At 54.6% G+C, this 11,510-nt stretch overlaps 1 protein-coding gene across 9 annotated transcripts in view; it reads right to left on the bottom strand.

Moving 5' to 3' along the window:
* Positions 1-11,510, bottom strand: part of KDM2B (lysine demethylase 2B) — a 93,868-nt gene that overhangs the window by 1,838 nt on the left and 80,520 nt on the right. For 3 of the 9 annotated variants that reach the window (XM_036448910.2, XM_036448911.2, XM_045585575.1), the window contains 10 exons: positions 9,651-9,752; positions 5,873-6,016; positions 4,774-4,860; positions 4,345-4,614; positions 4,022-4,135; positions 3,432-3,470; positions 2,583-3,265; positions 1,720-1,883; positions 1,457-1,618; positions 183-401 (listed from right to left, as the gene is read on the bottom strand). In XM_036448910.2, the coding sequence (XP_036304803.1) occupies positions 183-401; positions 1,457-1,618; positions 1,720-1,883; positions 2,583-3,265; positions 3,432-3,470; positions 4,022-4,135; positions 4,345-4,614; positions 4,774-4,860; positions 5,873-6,016; positions 9,651-9,752 (1,984 nt within the window). The remainder of the gene's footprint in view (positions 1-182; positions 402-1,456; positions 1,619-1,719; positions 1,884-2,582; positions 3,266-3,431; positions 3,471-4,021; positions 4,136-4,344; positions 4,615-4,773; positions 4,861-5,872; positions 6,017-9,650; positions 9,753-11,510) is intronic. The other 6 variants (XM_036448912.2, XM_045585574.1, XM_036448913.2 and 3 more) reach the window with 4 other exon arrangements.

Genomic DNA, 11,510 nt, shown 5'->3' with positions numbered 1-11,510 from the left:
AAATCTAGTAATCACTTCTGCAGCATGTTCCCATCTAAACTGGGCTGTGTGTCTGTCTTCACCACTGCTATGTCCTAGCACCGAACACTGGGATCCTATAATAATAGCAGGCGCATAAATGTGAAACTCCCAGCTCGTCCCACGGGATGCTGGGCAGTCCCTGATGGGTGACTCCCACTGACCTGACAGGTTGATTTCTGTTAAGGAGTCCCGGGTGGTGGTGCCCACTGCGGTGAGCAGGTTGATGGACTGGTCAGTGACGTGGTTACAGTAACTAAGGTGGAGCTTGGAGAGCAGGGGCATGTGGCGGATGATGAGCCGCAGCGAGGCGTCGGTGATGTCCAGGCCTGCGAGGCGCAGCTCCACGATGTTTCGGAGTTTGCTCCGATTGTCCATCTGACCTGAGGGGTGGGGAGGAGAGAGGCAGAGTATCAGTGAGATAGGACACAAAGGCCTACCAGCCAGACACAGCACTTGTTTCAGTTGGTCACTGAATGCTTCCCCGCCCCAAAAAAAAACAGAATCAGCCGGGACCGGTTTGGCTCGATGGATAGAGCGTCGGCTTGGGGACTGAAGGGTCCCGGGTTCGATTCCGGTCAAGGGCATGTGCCTTGGTTTCGGGCATATCCCCAGTAGGGGGTGTGCAAGAGGCAGCTGATCGATGACTCTCTCATTGATGTTTCTAACTCTCTATCTCTCTCCCTTCCTCTCTGTATAAAATCAATAAAATATATTTTAAAAAAACAAAAAACAAACAAAAAAACTAGAATCAGTTCCAATATTTAAGAATCAGAAGATCGGCTGGCCAGTAAGTTTCGGTGGTTAAGCATCGACCTGTGTAGGAGGCAGCCAAACAATGACTCATCATTGATGTTTATATCACTATCTCCCTCTTCCTTCCTCTCATAAATCAATAATACACACACACACACAAATATATATACATAAAATTTTACACATTGAGATTCTTGAAAGTTCAGAAGATCTAGAAACCCAGAGCCCTCTCTCCAACCAGCAGTACTGGCCAGACGGAGCAGACAGCATTAGCATCTCTCGATCACCATGGTTTCCTTACTTAAGCTGCTGACGGGGAGCGATGAACCCTGAGACCCGGCCTCGGAGAGCTCTACGGGAGCCGCTGTCCAACCACCCTGACCCTGCCGCTCCAGGGGGCCTGAGCGATGCAGGATAAATGAACAGAGAAGCAGTGGGATTTCTGAGAGCCCCTGGGTGCCCGAAGCAAACCGAGAACACAGCAGCCAAACTCCTCCCGGCATGCCCTGGGGACGGGCTGCGGCCAGCGAAGGCTGGAGGACTGCACACCAGATGGCACCTGCTCTCCATTAAGCATTTAAGGAGGCTTTGCAGGCCCGCTGTGGTGAAAATCGAACCCAACAGCACAGCTTGGTCACACCACCACCACCATGTAGCCTTGCCCCCAGGCCTGGCCACTCACCTGGCCTGTTATCTGTGGGCGGAGACAGGAGATCTCTCATCTGGGCATCCTTTAGCCCTTCTACCCACTGGACATCCAGGGTCCGGAGCAACGGACAACTGGAGGTACAGAGGGCCGAGACTGCAATCCATGAGCAGCCTGACAGCACCAAGTCTCGGAGCCCTGGGGGAATAAGAGAAGGGGTCGCAGGTCAGGTGATGCACCCCCCCTCAACCCCCCCCCCCCCGCACCTGCACATTTGGGGTCCCTGGCCCTGTGCTCACCTGGCAAACGGTTGATGAGCCAGCTCAGCTGTTTCTTGGAGATATTGGTCCAGCTGAGGTCCAGGGAGACAGGCTGTCGCCGGATGATGCCGCTCAGCATCAGGGGCGTGATGGACTTGCAGTGGTTCAGGTCGATGCGGGTCCATAACCGCTTATCACAGCACCTGGGGGCCAGACCCAGCAGAGGGGGTGCCGTCAGAGTTGGGGTCTCACTTGTGGCAACTCCTCATCATCCAAGCTCAGAGGCAGGCTCCTAACTCCACCCTCTGCACCCTTCTGCTTAGGTCCCGTCTGTCTGCACCTGGGCACCTCTGCCGTGACTGCCCTCCCCGGAAGGTGCTGGCACCTGTCCTCCATTAAGCACTTCCTCCCACACAACACACACCGTTTCTCAAAACAAGCCTGAGCAGAGGTGTCGGAGCCATTCACAAGGAAGGCAGATAGATAACTTGGCCTGGAAGCTAGGAAATCTCAAAGCTGGGGTTAAGGTGAGTCCCTGGCACCGTGGCTGTGGATAACCTGGGCTAACACTTCCAGGACAGGGCTCCGCCGGGCCCCGCTCGTCTTCGAGGGGCTAAGTCAGGAAGTCAAATAGGCTTCCGACAGCGCCAGGTGCATCGCCCTCTGGGCCAGGTGGAGATTCTGGAAACTTGGCTGCAGTTCTGAGGTACTGGCTGCACCTGACCACCCTAGCTGCTAGGCTCTTGGAGAAAAGAGAATTAAGCTGAACGGGGCTTAGGAGGAGGAGGAGGGCCTGGCCACTGACTCAAGGTGGGACCCTCCTTCCCACCCACCCTCCATCCCTGGTCTAGCCCAACCCTCAGCGCAGACCTGGCCACACCGCCAGCTCCCTGCCTCCTCACCAGCGGTTCCAGGTCCTGCAGACCCGCATGCACACACACAGGTCTTGGTGGCTGAGGTAGCTGAAGACGGCCATCCACACCTCCCGGTGCATGACGTGGGCCGCCCCGTCGTCCAGGGGCAGCGAGTCGGGCGGGGGGCTGATGGGCGGCGGGCGGATCACGTGCCGCTCCATCTGGATGCACTTGGGCGGGGACACGGAGGGAGGCGGCCGGGCGATGACGCGGGGCGGGCTGCGCAGGCCGGGCCCCAGCTGGTGCCGCAGTTCGCGGGAGGCGCCGTTGAGCCCCTTGCTGAAGCGGTGCGGGCGCTCGCACAGGCCGCCCACCGGCCGCTTGGGCTCCTCGCTCTCGCTCTCCGGCTCCGACTTGATGGGCTGGTGGTTCTCGTTGGCCAGGCTGCTCTCCGTCTTCTGGATCTCCTGGTTGAGCTCCTTGCTCAGCTCCTTGCTCAGCTCCTTGTTGGGGAGCCGCCGCTTCCGGCGCATCTTCACCTTCTTCTTCTCGTCGCGACCCTCCGCGCTCTCGGTGCTGGGCCCGGCCGTGGGGGAGCTGGAGCGGGAGTGGTCGCTCTCCCTGGTCTTGGGGGGCGCCTCGGGCAGCTCGTCCTCGGGTTCCTGCTTGAAGCGCCGGAGCGGCTTGCCGCCCAGAGCCATCCGGTCCTCGGCGTTCTTCCAGGACCGCCGCTGGGGGAGCAGGGGGGCAGGGGCAGGTGAGCAGCGGGCAGGGAATTCCTCGGCTCAGGGCTGCACCCACTCAAGCCTCTCCACCACCCTCTTCCCAGGATCCTGCCCCAGTCCAGGCATGAGGTGAAGGAAAGGAAGGGGAGGGGAGGGCAGGGACAGAGGGTACCTTTTTCCTGAAAAGCTTATCTTCTTTGCCAGGTTTTAGCTGTCACAGAACAGAAAGGATGCAGAGCTTGCTACCAGGCTCGAGGGATTTGATCCCCTCGACACCCAGCCCCACCCCCAGACTAGGGACTGGAGGGGCACCTTCCCCACAAACCCGCTCTGATGGGTGGGCCCTGCCGGCTGGTTTTAAGGAAGAGGCTGCAAGTAGGCTAGTGAGGTCCAACTGTGCCCAACCAACTGCCCTCCCACCCCTGGGCAGACCCAGAGGGATGCGGCGGCCTGGGAGCCAGTCCTGGAGGCAGGGCCTGTGGGAGTCCCAGCCGAGCCTTCATGGCCAGAGCGGGGAGAACAGAACCGGGCGCCACCTGGTGGCGGATGCTGGAAGGGCCAGTGGGCGGAGCAGGGCCAAGGAGGATTCCCAAGTCTGCAGGGCTTCCCCACCGCAGCTCAGCTTCCCAGGCCCCGTGCCAGAACCCAGAACCCTGGGCCAGCGATCTGGGGCTGAGGCCCAGGAAGCTCTGAGGCTGGAGAGCCAGTGGGGGGCGGGGTTGGGAGTGGGGGCCTCGAGAGGGCGGGGCGACGCGGGAGCACCTGCTGCTGGAAGTAAGTGAGACTGGATCTCCACCAAGGGCTGAGGCTGCTGCCAAGAGGGGGCCTTGGCGAGAGGTGAGAGGAGGAACCGGGGGACGTCTGAAGAGTCGAGGCCTAAAGGGGTGGGAAGAGGAGTGAGTGACGGGCTGGTTTCCCCCTCTTTTCTGTTGGGCAGGGCGCTGGGGACTTAGGTGACCTGCTCAGAGCAGCCAGAGGCCAGGGTCCCGCGTTCTCCCCACGGCCCATCCTCACCCCCCACGCCTGCCCCTGCCCCCAGGACCGGCTGGGCCACCCGCGCCCGCCCCTCCCAGGCCAGGACATACTCGCTTGCGTCCACTTGGCTCTTGGGGCTTCTCGTATTTCCGCTTCCTCCTCAGGTGCACGTCGTCTGACTTGCGGCGCAGGATGCTGTCCGGGGGCACCTTCTTGGGGTGCTCGTCCGACCTGCGCCGGGGCGCCTCCTCGCACTCGCTCCTCCGCTTGGCCGGCTCCGGGCCCTCCTTGTTGTCCCGGTTCATCTTCTGTTCCTTGAGCAGCGAGCCGGGCAGGTTGGAGGCGTACTTGAAGCCGGGGCCACGCTTTTGCTTGTAGGCCAAAAAGAGAGAAGGTGCACGCGGACTGTATATCTTGGGAGGAGCGCCCTTCCCCGAGCGCAGGGCACCCGCCAGCCAACCATGTGGGCACAGGTTGGACTGGCGAGGCCAAGGTCCGCCCCTCCCGGGTGGACCCTGGGATTGGGAGCCGGTACTCACTTTCCCGGTCTTGCCAGCGTGGTTACACTTGGGACACTCCCAGCAGTTTGGAAGCTCATCGTTGACTACGCCCTCTGACTCCTTAATCTGCGAGGGACAGCCAGTCAGCAGACAGGGAGGGGGTGGAAGAGGCCACCTCTGCCAGGAGCATTAATACCCACCCCCCACCCCCTGCCCCAAATGCCATTTCCAGCCCATCCTTGGCCAAAAGAAAACCAGCTGGCTAAGACAGGTCACTGAGTTCATTCACTAGCCCTGTCCGGGGTGGTGCTGGGTGTGAGCCAGTCAGACCTGCTGTCCCCACCCCGGAGGAGCTTCTGGTGTGGGAGAGAGAGGAGTAACCTGGCAATTAAGACAGGGTGGTCTGACTTCCAAAGTCAGGGAATAGCGAGTCTGTGTGTGAGTGTGAGAGAGGGGTTATGCCGCCCGGGGGAAGGGGACGCTCGGGGCGGAGGACCATTCGGGGCAGGCCCACCCTGGTCTCTTTAGAACACACAGATGCCCACGAGCTGACAGGGAGGTGCCAGGTGTGCTGACGTTCTCCTGGGACGGAAGCGATGCGCCAGCCCACAACTGTCTCTTCCTTTCAAGACAGGCAGGTACAGCACGGCAGTGCCCAGAAGGCAGCCCTGCCTGGACACACCAAGGGCAGGCTCCCGGCTTCCGGGAACACGGCCCCCTGTTGTGATGGGCCCTCCCCTGGCCAGGCCCCAGTTTTGTCAGAAGCCCCGAGCCAGGGCCCAGCAAGCAGCCTGACCAGCCAGCATCTCCCTCTGGGCCAGGTGGAGATTCTGGAACTCTGTAGTTCTGAGGTATTAGCTGGCTGGTGCTCAGGGTGTGTGTGTGCGGGGGGGGGGGGGGGGGGGGGGATTGAGAGGGTGTGGGGGAGGGGGAGGGGAAGACCTGCACCTGTGTGTGAGGTCTGAGCTACTCCAGACCCTTCTTGCCCTCAGTTCACATCTGACACGCAGAATCCCCCAGATGTGAGGGCCCCCCATGGGAGGAATCCAAGTCCCCCCGTCCCCCAAGCTTCACCCACACTAGAGGCCCCCGGTAGGGGTGTCGAGCAGCACAGCCAGGTCCCACGGGAGTCGCTCACCTTAAGGCATCCAGGGTGGATGATTTCGTTGCAGATGGAGCATTCCATGAGCATGAGGTTAAACTTGCCTTCCTCCTCCTCCACCGTGTCTTCCTTCCCCGCCTCGCCACACACTAGGCACACGGCGGTGTGGGGTAGCACTGGCTGGAGAACCGGGGGGAGCAGAAGTCAACAGGGGCCGGGACCCCATGGGGCAAAGGCATGAGCTGCTCTCCTCCGGCCTGCCACTGTCATTCACTGACCCACCCAGTCACCAATTCAAATACTTAAGACTACTGCCTCTGTGCGCCAGGTGCTCACTGCTCTTAGAGCTGGGAGTAAAGCAGTAAACGTCTCTGCTGTCCTGAGTTTGAATCTTACTGGAGGGAGGCGGGCAAAGTGGAGAATACAGTATGTTATATGGTGAGTAGGGGTATGGAGAAAAACACAGGAAGCAGGGCAGGGTGAGGGGTGGGAGGCGGGCTCATCTGGAACGTGGCGGTCAGGGAGGGCCTCAGACTTGAGGAGAGACCTGAAGGAGGAGGGGAGTGAGTCCAGCTCTGTGGGGACTGAGGCTGTGTTGCCCCAGGGGTATCAAAGCCCAGGCCATGGACTCTGGGGTCCCCAAAACCTTCACAAGGAGGACTGGGAAGTAGGTCAAAACCCCCTTCAGAGCAATACCAAGCCCTAGACAGTTTGGCTCGGTGGATAGATTGTCAGCCTGAGAACTGAAGGGTCCCGGGTTCGATTCTGGTCAAGGGCACATGCCCGTGTTGCGGGCTCCATACCAAGTAGAGGGCGTGCAAGAGGCAGCCAATCAATGATTCCCTCTCATCACTGATGTTTCTCTTCTCTCTCCCTTTCCTTTCCTCTCTGAAATCAATAAAATATATTTTAAATTTTTTTTTAAAAGAACAATACTAAGATGTCATCTGCCTTCCTCACCGTGTTGACAGTATGCGCTGCTGAGTGATGGCACCAGACGGGGCAGAGCTCACCGTGCACTAGCAGTCACTGAGCGACTGCTGGCCACACACTCATTAAAAAGATCACCAGTTTCATTGCAGAGTGTCTTTAGTGAGGCAGCAAAAATGATTAATTTTATTAAGACATGGACCCTTGCCAAAACCGGTTTGGCTCAGTGGATAGAGTGTCGGCCTGCGGACTGAAAGGTCCCGGGTTCAATTCTGGTGAAGGGCATGTACCTTGGTTGGGGGCACATCCCCAGTGGAGGTGTGTAAGAGGCAGCTGATCGATGATTCTCATTGATGTTTCTAACACTCTATCCCTCTCTCTTCCTCTCTGTAAAAAAATCAATACAATATATTTTTTTAAAAAGACATGGACCCTTAAAAAAATAGAACCAGAGACACTGAAGCATGAAGCAGACAACATACTCCAGAGAGAAAGGTGGGAGCAGGAAGAAGAAATTAACCAAAGCACATGTGTGCATATATGCATAACCCAATAGTGCAGTGAAGGCCTGGGGAGGGGCGAGAGCAGGATGCAGAGGGTCAATGGCGGGGAGGAGGGAGGGTGTGTGTGTGGGGGGGATGGAGTGGGAGAAAGAGGATGACACATCTGTAATACTTTCAACAATAAAGATAAGCCGAAACCGGTTTGGCTCAGTGGTAGAGCATCGGTCTGCAGACTGAAGGGTCCCAGGTTTGATTCCGGTCAGGGGCATGTATGTTGGTTGCGGGCACATCCCCAGTAGGGGGTGTGCAAGAGGCAGCTGGTCATGTTTCTCTCTCTCCCTTCCTCTCTGTAAAAAATCAATAAAATATATTTAAAAAAACAATAAAGATAAACTTAATAAGTAAATGAAACCTTGCCCCTCGGTCCCTTTACCATTCTGTGTGACAACACAGGGCAGGCAGTGCTTCTGCTGCCCGCGGAGCAGTGGCCACCTGAGCAGAAGCACTCCGTGGCCATCCTTCAATGAACATCCTTCAATGGGGAAGGACTTTTAGAAAAGCCCATGGGGCCAAAACCAGTTTGGCTCAGTGGATAGAGTGTCGGTCTGAGGACTGAAAGGTCCCAGGTTCCATTCCGGTCAAGGGCATGTACACTGGTTGTGGGCACATCCCCAGTAGGGGGTGTGCAAGAGGCAACTGATCAATGTTTCTCTCTCTTCGATGTTTCTAGCTCTCTATCCCTCTCTCTTCCTCTCTGTAAAAAATCAATAAAATATATATTTTTTAAAAAGCCCATAGGTATTGGCATTATTTCCTCAAAGACGAAACAAGGGAGCCTGTCGTTAGCCACTGTGAACCCAATAGCTTCCCCATACGCGAAGACCTTCCTGATGGGTTGGTAGCAGGGCTAGCAAATGTGGTTTTAGTGCTGTTCGTTTTTTAAACGTTGTACAATGCTGTGCACCAATATTTAGAAAATCTGCATAACTCGGTGCACCAGTATTTTCCAAAATGGCCAAAGCGTGATATTACACCACCACCCATGAGCAAATGAGCTATTCCAGAGGCGAGAAAGACTCCTGGCATTTACATAAGTACAAAAAAGTTCAGTGATACAGTCTCAGAGTCCATGTTACAATAACCGTTAAGAAACTGCCACCCGTTGAGTGCTCGTGGAATAACTGAAAAAATACCCAAGATGACCTGAAATGATTGTTAAAACACTCCTGCCTTTTCAACCACGCAGCTGAGGCCAGATAATCCTCATATGGTTCCTCTACAACAGTGGTTAGCAAACTGCGGCTGGCAAGCCACAAGGGGCTCTGTGGCCCCTTGAGTGTGGCTCTTCCACAAAGTACCACGGCCTGGGCGAGTCTATTTTGAAGAAGTGGCCTTAGAAGAAGTTTAAATTTAAAAAATTTGGCTCTCAAAAGAAATGTCAATCGTTGTCCTGTTGCTATTTGGCTCTGTTGACTAATGAGTTTGCTGACCACTGCGCTAAAACATCGCAACACAATGAATATTGAAACAGGTACAAAAATACAGGTCTTTTCTAATGGACTGGGCGTGAAAGAGATTTTATGAAAACACAACACAATGCCATTCTTCCCACAGACCATTTCTGCTTGGAAGATGTAGTCATTTCTCATGAAATTTTATGTTTTTTGAGGACAAATATGTGATACCTTAATCAATAAAGAAATTTTTTTAAAAAAGAAAAATTTTTTTCTTCTTTATATATATATTTTTTTTTTAATTAATTTTTCACAGAGAGGAAGGGAGAGGGATAGAGAGCTAGAAACATCAATGAGAGAGACACATCGACCAGCTGCCTCCTGCACCCCCCCCACCGGGGGATGTGCCCGCAACCAAGGTACGGTACATGCCCCCGACCGGAATCGAACCTGGGACCTTTCAGTCCGCAAGCCGAAGCTCCATCCACTGAGCCAAACTGGTTTTGGCAAAAGTTTTATGTTTTCATGAAGTGGATTTCTCATTATTTTTTAATGAATTCAATGTGAATCCTGAATATAGTAATTTTAATAAGTAAGCAAGGCACATAAGCAAAAGCTCTTTGGGTCTTAGTGATATTGAAGAGGGGAGAGCTTGCTAAACCCCCTGCCCGGACACGCTGCCTTTCCACACACCTGGCCCCCGGCACCTGGCACGGGAGCAGGAGGAACCACACAGGAACCACACAGGCAATATTTAACAAACTGAGTTAGAGGAGCTCCGAATGCGCAGGGATACACAGATCTATACGCCACTGTACATCCCAGTGTGGGGGGGAAATCTACAACATGGCACAAACACTGAAATTCAAATAAACAGAACATAAGGAAGGTAAGAGTCATCATTCATTCAACAAATACTTAAGGAACATCTGCTGAAGCCTGAAGCAAGTGGCCGAGGGGGGGGAGTGATGAGGGAGACAGTTGCTCCTCGAGGTTTTTAGGAAGAGGAAGGCAGATCATGCAGAAATCCTAGGAAACGGAGAGAGGTCGCGCACAGGTGCTACCGGAAGCAGCAGAGGAGGGTGCTGGAGGACGCACAGAACCAGGGAATTCGGGCTCAGAGAGGAGAGAAGAGGGGAGCACACTGGGACACCCAGGGGCGCTGGTCTAGCCTGGAAGGCGTCTGACTGTGACAGAGTGATGCGAGGCAGAAGCAGAAGGGAAGCACAGACCCAGGAGAGGAAGCCGAGGGGCCGGAGAGGGTGCTGGCGGTGGGAAGGGATCAGGTCTGCGGGGAAGCCTCGTGGAGAGGGGGCGAAGGGAAGGCTGCTGTGGGAAGAGAGAGAGAAGGCCTAGAAAAGGAGCAGGCGGATAAAACCTCCCGACAAAGTGCAAGGGCAGGGAGAATAAGAAGCCTCCCCCATACCTCCCAGTCAGGCCAAGCCTGCATTTGCGATCAGTTCCCAAAGCCGCGTCAGGGTAGAAAGGAGGAGACACATCAATGTGAGGTTTCCTTCAACCAGCACTGACTGTGCCAGGTACCAAACTGGAACCAGAACTGAATAGGTGATAGAACAGGTGACAGGCCTGCCTGGCGTGGCTCAGTGGTTGAGCGTTGACCTATGAACCAGGAGGTCATGGTTCGATTCCTGGTCAGGGCACATACCCAGGTTGCAGGTTCAATCCCCAGTGTGGGGTGTCTAGGAGGCAGCCTATTGATGATTCTCTCTCCTCACTGATGTATTCCCTCTCTCTCTCACTGTTCTAAAAAAATATATTTTATTGATTTCTTACAGAGAGGAAGGGAGAGAGAGAGAGAGCTAGAAACGTCGATGAGAGAGAAACATCGACCAGCTGCCTCTTGCACACCCCCTACCGGGGATGTGCCCGCAACCGATGCACATGCCCTTGACCGGAATAGAACCTGGGACCTTTCAGTCCGCAGACCGACGCTCTACCACTGAGCCAAGCTGGTTTTGGCTCTCTCTCACTTTTTTAATCCTCACCCCAAGGTTGTTTTTTTTTTCATTGATTTTTAGAAGAGAAAGAGAAAGACAGAGAAACATGGATGGGAGAGAAACACATCAATCCGTTGCCTCCTATACAAGCCCTGACTAGGGCCTGGGCCAGGGAGGACCCTTCAGTCCACAGGACTGACACTCTATCCACCTAGCCAAACTGGCGAGGGCTCTATCTCTCTCTCCCTTCCTCTCTGAAATCAATTATTTATAGTTATATATATATATATATATATAAAATAAATAAAGAATAGGTGATACCAGAGTAGCAGAGACAGGTTTCCTCTAACTGGGCCTGGGACACCGGGCAGGAAGGAGAGGGTAGAAGAGAAAAAACAAGACTAAAAAGGAGAGACAGTCCTGGGTCATGGCCAACAAGTTTTAGGCAACACTGTTTTCAAAAACAAGAGTCTCTACAGACAACCTCTCACATCCTGACAGAACATCACAAGTCCCATCACCAGCTCTACAAAAACACAGCCACACGTGCACACAGATACAAATCTGTATTTCATGTCAAGGGGGATCTCAGATTCCCTGAAATCCATTCATGTGACCTGGGTACATGTAACCAAAACAGAAGCAACGAAACTTAACAGCTTCTGTGCAGCACAGGACATAACCCACAGAGTGAGAAGGCAACCTATGGATGGGAGGAAGTATTTACACATCATTTATGTGAGTAAGTGGCCAATGTCCAAATTATATGAAGGACTCCCACTTCACAACAACAAAAATACAAACAATCCAGTTTATACGTTGGGCAGAG

The sequence above is a fragment of the Pipistrellus kuhlii genome, unplaced genomic scaffold (assembly GCF_014108245.1).
Source record: "Pipistrellus kuhlii isolate mPipKuh1 unplaced genomic scaffold, mPipKuh1.p scaffold_m20_p_20, whole genome shotgun sequence".
Classification (NCBI taxonomy): Eukaryota; Metazoa; Chordata; class Mammalia; order Chiroptera; family Vespertilionidae; genus Pipistrellus; species Pipistrellus kuhlii.
The sequence above is the reverse complement of the archived record's forward strand: the minus strand, read 5'-3'. Positions and strand labels throughout refer to the sequence as shown.